The 14,617-nt window shown below is 46.0% G+C and overlaps 1 protein-coding gene across 1 annotated transcript in view; it reads left to right on the plus strand.

Moving 5' to 3' along the window:
- The first annotated feature begins 10,877 nt into the window (after nt 1-10,877).
- CFDP1 (craniofacial development protein 1) overlaps nt 10,878-14,617 on the plus strand; it is a 59,780-nt gene continuing 56,040 nt past the window's right edge. Inside the window, exon 1 of the mRNA XM_069740471.1 lies at nt 10,878-11,034. Within this exon, the coding sequence (XP_069596572.1) occupies nt 10,974-11,034 (61 nt within the window). The 5' untranslated portion in view covers nt 10,878-10,973. The remainder of the gene's footprint in view (nt 11,035-14,617) is intronic.

The raw sequence follows: 14,617 nt of genomic DNA on the forward strand, positions 1-14,617 counted from the left end.
TTGGACTTCTTTTTCCCTTAATAATAAAGATCTTCATTTATAAACTGCATTTTGTGGTTACTTGTGTGATCTTTGTCTAATAGTTACATTTGTTTGGTGATGTGAAACATTTAAGTGTGACAAACATGCAATAGAATAGGAAATCAGGAAGGGACAAACACAATGTCTGTTTTAGGCCGGGGTCACACTTGCCTCGGTCCCGAGTGCCCGCGGGAGTCCCGGGTATTGATGAGCGAGTTTCTCGCATCACACTCACAACTGTGACCCCGGCCTTAGGCTGATTCCCTCCGGAATCCCGAAAAAGTGTCGCAGACGAGTCCGATAAAATATAGCGCACAGCAATGGCAAAACCACATTGCTGTGCACACAGTCCGTCTTGCTTCACTTCTTTTAACGGCTTCAGTGTCTGCATATTTTTCTGGCGGCTTCTTCTGGGAGGGGGCAAGAGCGTGAGTGAAGCAGCCGACAAAGCTACGACAGAAAAACGACCGCTGGCGTTCGTGTGAAGCGGCTTTTTCCTAGGAAAACTGTCTAAGGCCGGCTTCACACTTGCGAGTTTTACGGACGTAAGAGCGCAGAAACTACGTCCGTAAAACTCGCAAAAAATACGGCACAATTATTCTCTATGCCCCTGCTCCTATCTGCCGTATTTTACTGATCAGTATTATACGGCTTTCTACGGCCGTACAAAATCGCAGCATGCTGCGTTTGTCACCGTACTGCGCAAGAAATACGCCAATGAAAGTCTATGGAAGCGTGAAAAATACGGATTACACACGGACAAGCAGTGTGACTTGCGAGAAATACGCAGCGCTGTTAGAGAGAAAAGCCGGCAATTCAGTGCGGTGTACAGTAAAATCACACTGACAGCTTACAGTAGAATAGGTAGAATAAATGTGTACACATAGAATAGGTATATATATATATATATATATATATATGTCAGTGAGACACATATATGTATATATATTAATATTTATTCCAGCGTTATACAGCTTGAAAGCCGGTAATTCAATTACCGGCTTTTTCTTTCTCCTTCCTAAAACCCGACATGATTTGAGACATGGTTTACATACAGTAAACCATGTCTTCTCTCCATTTTTTTTGCAGATTCCACACTACTAATGTCAGTAGTGTGTATCTGCAAAATTTGGCCGTTCTAGCTCTTAAAATAAAGGGTTAAATGGCGGAAAAAATTGGCGTGGGCTCCCGCGCAATTTTCTCCGCCAGAGTAGTAAAGCCGTGGGAACTTACCTAGAAAGCTTGCGATCTATGAACATCCAGCAGAGGGCGCCTCACCGCAAATGAAGCTAAATATAGCTCATTGATCTATATTTAGACTCATTCCCCGGGGTTTTGCAGCGAGGAGCAGCCTGCATTAGCAAAGCTCCTTGCTGCAAAATGTTTTAACCCCTTCAGAAGGATTTACATCGTTGGACGTTACAGATCTGCGGAGGGTAAGTATATTGTTGGTTTATTATGTTTTTTCTTTCACAGAACGAGGGTCTTCAGTGACTGGATTGGGCGTAGAATAAAATACTCCAACAACCATTGTTTTTATTTCATTAAAATAATTTTAAATAATGTGTGTGTGTGTTTTTTTAACCCTTTACTACAATTGGATTAATAATGGATAGGTGTCAGAATTGACGCCTCTCCATTATTAATTAGGCTTAATGTCACCTTACAATAGCAAGGTGGCATTAACCCTTCATTACCCCATATCCCACCGCTACACGGGAATGGGAAGAGAGAGGCCAAGTGCCAGAATAGGCGCATCTTCCAGATGTGCCTTTTCTGGGGTGGCTGGGGGCAGATATTTTTAGCCAGGTGGGGGCCAATAACCGTGGACCCTCTCCAGGCTATTAATATCTGCCCTCAGTCACTGGCTTTACTACTCTGGCGGAGAAAATTGCGCGGGAGCCCACGCCAATTTTTTCCGCCATTTAACCCTTTATTTTAACCCCTTTACCCCCAAGGGTGGTTTGCACGTCAATGACCAGGCCAATTTTTACAATTCTGACCACTGTCCCTTTATGAGGTTATAACTCCGAAACGCTTCAACGGATCCTGGTGATTCTGACATTGTTTTCTCGTGACATATTTTACTTCATGATAGTGGTAAAATTTCTTTGATAGTACCTGCGTTTATTTGTGAAAAAAACGGAAATTTGGCGAAAATTTTGAAAATTTTGCAATTTTCAAACTTTGAATTTTTATGCAATTAAATCACAGAGATATGTCACACAAAATACTTAATAAGTAACATTTCCCACATGTCTCCTTTACATCAGCATAATTTTGGAACCAATTTTTTTTTTTGTTAGGGAGTTATAAGGGTTAAAAGTTGACCAGCAATTTCTCATTTTTACAACACCATTTTTTTTTAGGGACCACGTCTCATTTGAAGTCATTTTGAGGGGTCTATATGATAGAAAATGCCCAAGTGTGACACCATTCTAAAAACTGCACCCCTCAAGGTGCTCAAAACCACATTCAAGAAGTTTATTAACCCTTCAGGTGTTTAATAGGAATTTTTGGAATGTTTAAATAAAAATGAACATTTAACTTTTTACACAAAAAATTTACTTCAGCTCCAATTAGTTTTATTTTACCAAGGGTAACAGGAGAAAATGGACCCCAAAAGTTGTTGTCCAATTTGTTCTGAGTACGCTGATACCCCATATGTGGCAGTAAACCACTGTTTGGGCGCATGGGAGAGCTCGGAAGGGAAGGAGCGCCGTTTGACTTTTCAATGCAAAATTGACAGGAATTGAGATGGGACGCCATGTTGCGTTTGGAGAGCCACTGATGTGCCTAAACATTGAAACCCCCCACAAGTGACACCATTTTGGAAAGTAGACCCCCTAAGGAACTTATCTAGAGGTGTGGTGAGCACTTTGACCCACCAAGTGCTTCACAGAAGTTTATAATGAAGAACCGTAAAAATAAAAAATCATATTTTTTCACAAAAATTATATTTTTGCCCCCAATTTTTTATTTTTCCAAGGGTAAGAGAAGAAATTGGACCTCAAATGTTGTTGTCCAATTTGTCCTGAGTACGCTGATACCCCATATGTGGCAGTAAACCACTGTTTGGGCGCATGGGAGAGCTCGGAAGGGAAGGAGCGCCGTTTGACTTTTCAATGCAAAATTGACAGGAATTGAGATGGGACGCCATGTTGCGTTTGGAGAGCCACTGATGTGCCTAAACATTGAAACCCCCCACAAGTGACACCATTTTGGAAAGTAGACCCCCTAAGGAACTTATCTGGATGTGTGGTGAGCACTTTGACCCACCAAGGGCTTCACAGAAGTTTATAATGCAGAGCCATAAAAATAAAACAAAATTTTTTTCCCACAAAAATTATTTTTTAGCCCCCAGTTTTGTATTTTCCCTAGGGTAACAGGAGAAATTGGACCCCAAAAGTTGTTGTCCAATTTGTCCTGAGTACGCTGATACCCCATATGTGGGGGGGAACCACCGTTTGGGCGCATGGGAGGGCTCGGAAGGGAAGGAGCGCCATTTGGAATGCAGACTTAGATGGAATGGTCTGCAGGCATCACATTGCGTTTGCAGAGCCCCTAATGTACCTAAACAGTAGAAACCCCCCACAAGTGACACCATTTTGGAAAGTAGACCCCCTAAGGAACTCATCTTGATGTGTTGTGAGAGCTTTGAACCCCCAAGTATTTCACTACAGTTTATAACGCAGAGCCGTGCAAATAAAAAATATTTTTTTTTCCACAAAAATTATATTTTAGCCCCCAGTTTTGTATTTTTCCAAGGTTAGCAGGAGAAATTGGACCCTAAATGTTGTTGTCCAATTTGTCCTGAGTACGCTGATACCCGATATGTGGGGGGGAACCACCGTTTGGGCGCATGGGAGGGCTCGGAAGGGAAGGAGCATCATTTGGAATGCAGACTTAGATGGATTGGTCTGCAGGCGTCACATTGCGTTTGCAGAGCCCCTAATGTACCTAAACTGTAGAAACCCCCCACAAGTGACCCCATATTGGAAACTAGTCCCCTCAATGAACTTATCTAGATGTGTTGTGAGAACTTTGAACCCCCAAGTGTTTCACTACAGTTTATAACGCAGAGCCGTGAAAATAAAAAATCTTTTTGTTTTCCCACAAAAATTATTTTTTAGCCCCCAGTTTTGTATTTTCCCAAGGGTAACAGGAGAAATTGGTCCACAAAAGTTGTTGTCCAATTTGTCCTGAGTACGCTGATACCCCATATGTGAAGGTAAACGCAGAATTGGCTGGAATTGAGATCGGACGCCATGTCGTGTTTGGAGAGCCCCTGATGTGCCGAAACAGTGGAAACCCCCCAATTATAACTGAAACCCTAATCTAAACACACCCCTAACCCTAATTCCAACGGTAACCCTAACCACACCTCTAACCCTGACACACCCCTAACCCTAATCCCAACCCTATTCCCAACTGTAAATGTAATCTAAACCCTAACCCTAACTTTAGCCCCAACCCTAACTGTAGCCCCAACCCTAACCCTAGCCCTAGCCCTAACCCTAGCCCTAACCCTAGCCCTAACCCTAGCCCTAACCCTAACCCTAGCCCTAACCCTAGCCCTAACCCTAGCCCTAACCCTAGCCCTAGCCCTAGCCCTAACCCTAGCCCTAACCCTAACCCTAGCCCTAACCCTAGCCCTAACCCTAGCCCTAACCCTAGCCCTAATGGGAAAATAGAAATAAATACATTTTTTTTTATTTTTCCCTAACTAAGGGGGTGATGAAGGGGGGTTTGATTTACTTTTATAGCGAGTTTTTTAGCGGATTTTTATGATTGGCAGCCGTCACACACTGAAAGACCCTTTTTATTGCAAAAAATATTTTTTGCAATACCACATTTTGAGAGCTATAATTTTTCCATATTTTGGTCCACAGAGTCATGTGAGGTCTTGTTTTTTGCGGGACGAGTTGACGTTTTTATTGAAAACATTTTCGGGCACGTGACATTTTTTGATCGCTTTTTATTCCAATTTTTGTGAGGAAGAATGACCAAAAACCAGCTATTCATGAATTTCTATTGGGGGAGGCGTTTATACCGTTCCGCGTTTGGTAAAATTGATAAATCAGTTTTATTCTTCGGGTCAGTACGATTACAGCGATACCTCATTTATATCATTTTTTTATGGTTTGGCGCTTTTATACGATAAAAACTATTTTACAGAAAAAATAATTATTTTTGCATCACTTTATTCTCAGGACTATAACTTTTTTATTTTTTTGCTGATGATGCTGTATGGCGGCTCGTTTTTTGCGGGACAATATGACGCTTTCAGCGGTACCATGGTTATTTATATCTGTCCTTTTGATCGCGTGTTATTCCACTTTTTGTTCGGCGGTATGATAATAAAGCGTTGTTTTTTGCCTCGGTTTTTTTTTTTTTCTTACGGTGTTTACTGAAGGGGTTAACTAGTGGGACAGTTTTATAGGTCGGGTCGTTACGGACGCGGCGATACTAAATATGTGCACTTTTATTGGTTTTTTTTTTTTATTTAGATGAAGAAATGTATTTATGGGAATAATATATATATTTTTTTTCATTATTTTGGAATATTTTTTTTTTATTTTTTTTACACATTTGGAAATTTTTTTTTTTACTTTTTTACTTTGTCCCAGGGGGGGACATCACAGATCAGTGATCTGACAGTTTGCACAGCACTCTGTCAGATCACTGATCTGACATGCAGCGCTGCAGCCTTCACAGTGCCTGCTCTGAGCAGGCTATGTGAAGCCACCTCCCTCCCTGCAGGACCCGGATCCCCGGCCATCTTGGATCCGGGGCTGGAGGGAGCAGGGAGGGAGGTGAGACCCTCGCAGCAACGCGATCACATCGCGTTGCTCCGGGGGTCTCAGGGAAGCCCGCAGGGAGCCCCCTCCCTGCGCGGTGCTTCCCTGCACCGCCGGCACATCGCGATCATCTTTGATCGCGGTGTGCCAGGGGTTAATGTGCCGGGGGCGGTCCGTGACCGCTCCTGGCACATAGTGCCGGATGTCAGCTGCGATAAGCAGCTGACACCCGGCCGCGATCGGCCGCGCTCCCCCCGTGAGCGCGGCCGATCGGCTATGACGTACTATCCCGTCCAGGGTCAGATAAACCCAGGGCACCTCGACGGGATAGTACGTCTAAGGTCACAGAGGGGTTAAGAGCTAGAACGGCCAAATTTTGCAGATACACTCTACTGACATTAGTAGTGTGGAATCTGCAAAAAAAATGGAGAGAAGACATGGTTTACTGTATGTAAACCATGTCTCAAATCATGTCGGGTTTTAGGAAGGAGATAGAAAAAGCCGGTAATTGAATTACCGGCTTTCAAGCTGTCTAGCGCTGGAAAAAATAGTAATATATGCAGGGCTGCCACTAGAAATTTCGGGGCCCCATACTGGCTAAATTTTCGGGGCCCCCTTGAGACTCCGCCCAGGCTCCACCCCAGCCCCGCCTCCAGGCTCCACCCCTCGAACTGTCCACAGTCCCACCGCTCTCTCTTGGAAAAACTCCACTTCTCACCAATCACACATTAACAGTTCCCATCACCAGATCACACATATAGCTGGCAGCTTTTGTTTTGGCCAAAAGATTTTTTAAGCCGCCACCATAACACGGTAGACACTTTTGGCCGGGCCCTACTCTGCTGTAACCTATTAAATATTTGTTAAAATATGCAATACAATTTAGGTATATTTTTATTTATTTTTCAATTTTTAAAATGCCCAATAATATCACATAGAAGGAACAAATACCACAACACCATGACCAGATGACATATTACCACCACAGTGATCGAATAATATCACATACAAGGAACAAATACCACAACACCATGACCAGACCACATATTACCACCACAGTGATCGAATAATATCACATACAAGGAACAAATACCACAACACCATGTCCAGACCACATATTACCACCACATAGTGACTGAATACTACAATTCTGATCAGTAATTTTTAAAAAAAACACCATACTATCACCATAAGTGCCATTATACACAGGAGATCTGTACTTAGTATGCAGTGTCTGTGTACAGATAATATAGTGATCACTAGTGAAATTATACACAGGAGCTCTGTATACAGTGTATAGTGTCAGTGTATAGGTAACACACTGACTCACCAGTGACGTCTCTAGGTGAAGTCCTTCATCTTTCATCCAGCACAGACTGCCATCATTTCATCCAGCCAGGACTTCTCTCTGCAGGAAATAACACAGTTATCTCGAGCTCCGCTTGCAGAACACATTACTTAATTTTTCACAACTTCTACATTACACCACATGAAGAAGGCGACATAGTATCACTCTATACAGTAACAGGACCGCCCCCCATTTAAAACAGTATACTCAAAACTGCAGTAATAATATCCCTAAATTAGCCCCTATGGTATTAATAATATCACCCAGCCTGGCCCCGTGTGTCTCATTCCTGGCGTCAGCCAGATGTTCTCCCATCCTGCCCTCATGAGTATCCATTCTGCCCCATATGATCTCCTTATCCTGCCCCATATGATCGCCCCATGTGATCTCTCCATCCTGCCCCATCTGTCTCCATCATATCCATCCTGCCCCATGATCCTGCACGATCTGTCTCCAATTCTGCCCCCAGTGTCTCCAATCATGCCCCATGTCTCCATTCTGCCCCCTATGTCTCCAACCATGCCCCCATGTCTGCAATCCTGACACTTGTCTCCAATCATGCCCCCTGTGTCTCCATTCTGCCCCATCTGTCTCCAATCCTGCCCCATCTGTCTCCAGTCATGCCCCCATGTCTTTCATCCTGCCCCGTGTCTCCAATCATGCCCCGTATCTCCATTCTGCCCCGTGTCTCGCATTCTGCCCCTGGGTCTCACAGTCTGCCCCTGTGTCCAGCATTCTGCACCTGTCACTGTGTCCAGCATTCTGCCCCTGTCACTGTGTCCAGCATTTCTGCCCCACTGTGTCCAGCATTCTGCCCCACTGTGTCCAGCATTCTGCCCCACTGTGTCCAACATTCTGCCCCACTGTGTGTCCAGCATTCTGCCCCACTGTGTCCAGCATTCTGCCCCACTGTGTCCAGCATTCTGCCCCACTGTGTCCAGCATTCTGCCCCACTGTGTCCAGCATTCTGCCCCACTGTGTCTCGCATTCTGCCCCACTGTGTCCAGCATTCTGCCCCAATGTCCAGCATTCTGCCCCTGTCACTGTGTCCAGCATTTCTGCCCCTGTGTCCAGCATTCTGCCCCACTGTGTGTCCAGTATTCTGCCCCACTGTGTGTCCAGCATTCTGCCCCACTGTGTGTCCAGCATTCTGCCCCACTGTGTGTCCAGCATTCTGCCCCACTGTGTGTCCAGCATTCTGCCCCACTGTGTGTCCAGCATTCTGCCCCACTGTGTGTCCAGCGTTTCTGCCCCACTGTGTGTCCAGCGTTTCTGCCCCACTGTGTCCAGCGTTTCTGCCCCACTGTGTCCAGCGTTTCTGCCCCACTGTGTCCAGCGTTTCTGCCCCACTGTGTCCAGCGTTTCTGCCCCACTGTGTCCAGAGTTTCTGCCCCACTGTGTCCAGAATTTCTGCCCCACTGTGTCCAGAATTTCTGCCCCACTGTGTCCAGCATTTCTGCCCCACTGTGTCCAGCATTTCTGCCCCACTGTGTCCAGCATTTCTGCCCCACTGTGTCCAGCATTCTGCCCCAGTGTCCAGCATTTCTGCCCCACTGTGTCCAGCATTTCTGCCCCTGTGTCCAGCATTTCTGCCCCTGTGTCCACCATTCTGCCCCACTGTGTCCAGCATTTCTGCCCCACTGTGTCCAGCATTTCTGCCCCACTGTGTCCAGCATTTCTGCCCCACTGTGTCCAGCATTTCTGCCCCACTGTGTCCAGCATTTCTGCCCCACTGTGTCCAGCATTTCTGCCCCACTGTGTCCAGCATTTCTGCCCCACTGTGTCCAGCATTTCTGCCCCACTGTGTCCAGCATTTCTGCCCCACTGTGTCCAGCATTTCTGCCCCACTGTGTCCAGCATTTCTGCCCCTGTGTCCACCATTCTGCCCCACTGTGTCCAGCATTTCTGCCCCAGTGTCCAGCATTTCTGCCCCACTGTGTCCAGCATTTCTGCCCCACTGTGTCCAGCATTTCTGCCCCACTGTGTCCAGCATTTCTGCCCCACTGTGTCCAGCATTTCTGCCCCACTGTGTCCAGCATTTCTGCCCCACTGTGTCCAGCATTTCTGCCCCACTGTGTCCAGCATTTCTGCCCCACTGTGTCCAGCATTTCTGCCCCACTGTGTCCACATTTCTGCCCCACTGTGTCCAGCATTCTGCCCCACTGTGTCCACCATTCTGCCCCACTGTGTCCGGCATTTCTGCCCCTGTGTCACTGTGTCCAGCATTCTGCCCCACTGTGTCCACCATTCTGCCCCTGTGTGTCCACCATTCTGCCCCTGTGTGTCCACCATTCTGTCCCACTGTGTCCAGCATTTCTGCCCCACTATGTCCAGCATTCTGCCCCACTGTGTCCACCATTCTGCCCCTGTGTGTCCACCATTCTGCCCCTGTGTGTCCACCATTCTGTCCCACTGTGTCCAGCATTTCTGCCCCACTGTGTCCAGCATTCTGCCCCACTGTGTCCAGCATTCTGCCCCACTGTGTCCGGCATTTCTGCCCCTGTGTGTCCAGCATTCTGCCCCACTGTGTCCACCATTCTGCCCCTGTGTGTCCACCATTCTGCCCCACTGTGTCCAGCATTTCTGCCCCACTGTGTCCAGCATTTCTGCCCCTGTGTATCCACCATTCTGCCCCACTGTGTCCACCATTCTGCCCCACTGTGTCCAGCATTTCTGCCCCACTGTGTCCACCATTCTGCCCCTGTGTGTCCAGCATTTCTGCCCCTGTGTGTCCATCATCCTGCCCCCCGGGCTGCCCTGGATCGCAGCAGCTCTCAAAGAAAAAAAAAACACAACTTCTTACCTGGCCAAGCTCCAGCGCCAGGTGAAGCTCCCTCTCCAGGCTCCACACAGACGCACTCGCCGCCGGGCCCGGCGGCTGACAATGACGTCAGACGCCGGCGAGTGCGCACTGCGGCCCTATTCAGCCGCCAGCCTCAGACTGGCTGGCGGCTGTTAACTATTGACGTGCGGGCGCGGGCCCGCACGTCAATAGTGTGCCGCTGCCGCAGCGCCTGCAGGGGGGGCCCGGTGACCAGATGAGACGGGGCCCGATGCGGGCCCCCTCTGCTCACCGGGCCCCATACGCCAGTCACGGCTGTCATGCCCTGATGGCGGCCCTGAATATATGTACATATATGTGTCTACTGACATATATATATATATATATATATATATATAAATATATATATATATATATATAAATATATATATATATATATATATATATATATACAGTATATATATATATTTTTTTCTTTTTGGGACACATGGATCATTTCTATAGCGGTATGTTGGTTTTGCTAGCCTGCGAGAAAACCACGCAGTACGGATGCCATACGGATTACATACGGAGGATGCCATGCGCAAAAAACGCTGACACACCCTGCCTACGGAGGAGCTACGGACCACTATTTTCGGGAAATTTCAGCGTATTACGGCCGTAATATACGGACCGTATTTTCATACGCTGAGTGTGAAGCCGGCCTAATAGACGCCTTGTGCACATCCCCCAAAACTGCTTCCAATTCGTTTCTATGTGAAAACCACTTTCGCCCGCTAGAGTGCGCTACAGGCTCACAGTGATGCAGCTCCTGGGTTACAGCATAAGGACAGAATCTGCTCAATCACGCATGCGCTGGGAGGGAGTCGCCGATCAACTGGAGCGTGGGCTGTGACCGTCTCACGGCGCATGCTCAGCAGAGCCGGCTGGGTTACCGGGCATGCGCAGTCCGGTATTGTCGTGTGGTTACCGCAGTTCAGAGCGGTGTCCCGGTGTGTGGTGCTGAGGCCGTGAAACGGCGATGTCTGACTGCGACTCCGAGGACTACGACTCCTCTGAGGATGAGGACTACGTCCCCTCAGGTAGGCGCAGTACAGTGGGCTGGCTGAGCCTGCTGAGGACCATCCTCCCGCCAGCCCTTCAGTCCTGTGTTTGCATATCCCCAGCCCCCGCCATATTCCCCAATGCTGTGCACATTGACTATCCTGTCCTCTGCAGCACATCCCCTATTTCCAGGGAGCGAAGTACTGCCGAGAACAGTGATTTGTAAGCATTATGTGCCCGTTTAAAGGGGCCTGGTTCCCAGTGTATGCCTTTAAGGAGGACCTGTCACTTGTTCTAAATAAATGAAGGCAAATACCTTGTAAACTTCTCTGATTCCCCTGATCGCTCCGTTACGGAGCTATTCACGTTTGTTGCGCAGTATGTGAAATCTCTGCTTGTAGACCAACTGGCTGGATCTTCTCTGGAGGGGCCTGCGCTTTTCCCTCACACACCGTGATTGAGAGGGGTGAAAGTGCACGACCCCTCCAGAGAAACACCCGGTTGGACTGAAAGCAGAGATGTCACATACTGCGCTCCAAAAGCAATACGTTAATATCCTTGCGCATAATAGAAAAGTGTCACAGTTCAGGGACGTGTACAAAACATCTAATGAGATTTTCCAGGACTATTTAATTTTTACTATGGGCCTAGATCTAACATTTTTTTTATTTTTTTATTTTTTCACAATACTTTGCACTTTTGGAGAGAGGAGCAGTGACTAAAAATCCGCAATCCAGGGGTGTTATTTCTTGTTTTAGTCTTTGACTCTGCAGATTTATTTTATGTTTTGGTTGATCGGACATTGCAATGCCAAATATCCTTTTTTATATTTTTAAAGAGCGATCACTTTTCATCTCTTATTATAGTCCACGTAGGACTTGGAGCGGTGATTGATCGATTGTACTAAATGCTGCAGATCTCCAGCACTACAGTGCATAGTAAACGCTTACATAAGCATCCCGTGATTTTTAATGCATTCTGCTTTTTTTTTGTGCGTTTTTTTCCACATCGGAAACGCATTCTGGGAAAAAAACGCAGCATGTTCATTCTTTGTGCGAAATCGCGGCAGTTCCGCACACCTAGGAATGCATTGATCCGCTTGCTTCCCGCATGTGGCTGTGCCCACCGTACGGGAAGTAAGCGGATCGTGTGCGGTTGGTACCCGGGTGGAGGAGAGGAGACTCTCCTCCATACCCTGAGAACCATGTAATTGTTAAAAAAAAGAATTACAATAAAAAATGGTGATATTCTCACCTTCCGACGGCCCCCGCAGCGTTCTCGCTCCTCGCGGTGCTCCCGTTCCCAATAATGCCTTGCGGTAATGACCTGTGATGACGAAGCGGTCCTGCATGATGCTACATCATCTGGGGTCATTGTCGCAGGCATTACTGGGAACGGGGGAGAGAATATCACGATTTATAATTTTTTAAAATTATTTTTAAGATTATATTTTTTTACTATTGATGCTGCTTATGTATGACAAGTGTGACCAACCTGTCAGTGAGTTTTCCAAGCAATACTACAGATCGCTTGGAAAACGCCAGCATTCTGCAAGCTAATTACTCTTATAAAACACTTGTGTTTAGCGGCAATACGCATGCCAATTCTGCATGCGTTATACCCGCGGCGGGGAGTTGCAGGATTGCTGCGGAAATTTCCGCGGCAATTCTGCAACGTGTGCACATAGCCTAAAAGTGTGGGGGTCTATATTTACCAAATAATCCATGATTTTTAGATATTACCATATTGTTATGCTACAGCTTAGAAGCAGGGGAGGACAGAGGAGAAAGCTCTGTTAGGGCTGAGAATGACCAGGGGTAGACAGTGGATGCAGAGCAGATGACCGGCCGGCAGCTCCAGCCTCCAGAGGCCACGTTCACACCAAATCTTACCACCCAGGCAACTGTTCAAATGGAGGGAGAAAAATATTCTTAAAGGGAATCTGTCACCAAAAAAATCATATATGAGCTAAGGCCACCGGCATCAGGGGCTTATCTACAGAATTCTGTAATGCTGTAGATAAGCCCCCGATGTAACCTGAAAGGTAAGAAAAACAGGTTATATTAAACTCACCCAGAGGAGGTCCCACTGCGGTCCGGGTCCAATGGGTGTCGCAGTCCGGGTCCGGCGCCGCCCATCTTCTTACGATGACGTCCTCTTCTTGCCGCAGCTCCAGCACAGGCGTACTTTGTCTACCCTGTTGAGGAACTTTGCAGAGCAAAGTACTGCAGTGCGCAGGCGCCGGAAAGGTCAGAGAGGCTCAGCACCTGCGCACTGCAGTACTTTACTCTGCCCTCAACAGGGCAAATCAGTACGCCTGCGCCGGAGCCAGAATGCGGTATATAAGCCCCTGATGCCGATGGCCTTAGCTCATATACCATTTTTGGGGTGACAGATTCCCTTTAAAATCCAGTTCATGTATTGTACGAACCAGGACTACGAAGAGGAGGAGAGTTTGTTAAAACATCGGCTACAGGAAGCAGAACCCACCACAGGGACTCTGCAATACCGGACTGTCATCCCATGTAGGGAAACAAATAAAAACAAGGATTTTTTCATTCAGCAAAGACAGTGATGTCCATGAAGTGGTAGAAGGCGGCACAAGATTGGCAATGGATGACAGAACTGGTGATGTGACCTGTGAATATGATCGGCGCTGTTGGCGGCTACTGGACTCTCCAAAGATTGTGAAAATGGAGAAGTAGAATGGACAAATTGATGATAAAAGGCAGTTTAAAAACGTACTATTGTTTGATTAGTTCATATTTTATAGAACGGAGATTTAACTGTGCTATTCTTCTTAAACACTTCATAAATGACATGATTAGTGATATAATAGGAAAAAAAATGTCACATGTATAAATAGGTGGTAAAAATATTGGTTCTTTTAATCTTGTTTTTAACATAATTAGAATGAGACTGTATTTAGAAACGCACTTGAGGATGTGATCACCTTTTTTCTTTTGGTTTGTTCAATGCATTCAGTTTGAAAATGCTGAGCAAGTTGTGTAATGATGATTAAGATGTATTTATTCTGGCACTTCAGTATTTGTTTTTTGTGTTTCTTTATTGTTGAAAATAAATGTTGAATGCAATAAGTTGTAATTTGAAAAGAAAAAAGGAAGAAACTCACACAAACATAAAATCAGATGATTCAAGGCTTAAAAAAAAAAAGTAGGGCCCAAGTTGAATCCCTGTACAAATATAGACACAAGTAACACACATGCATGTTTTCACGATTGGGCATCAAGATTTTGAATTTGATTCAAAGCCGATACTGTTCTGAGAAAAACGACGCCTCTCCCACCCCTTTATCTTAATTCTAGCCCAAGATATGATAAAAAAATGTAAAGCCATACCAGGCCAAAATCCGCACTTTTTCAAAACTTTTGAAGTCTGTAATAAATTAACTGATGAAGAAAAAAATTCAAAACTTTTAATTTGTAATTAACTAAAGTTGTACTTCATAAAAACAAATGTAAAGACGTCAGGTAAAAAAAAAAATCATATTTGGATCACTTGATATGGAATGACCCAATGTGAACAGTGTCTAGGACAGATCTCTGCGCAGTGCTACAAGGAATGAATTATTTGATAGCACTCTTGTTCTAGGAATAGTCT

This window comes from Ranitomeya imitator, chromosome 9 (assembly GCF_032444005.1).
Source record: "Ranitomeya imitator isolate aRanImi1 chromosome 9, aRanImi1.pri, whole genome shotgun sequence".
NCBI classification, from domain to species: domain Eukaryota; kingdom Metazoa; phylum Chordata; class Amphibia; order Anura; family Dendrobatidae; genus Ranitomeya; species Ranitomeya imitator.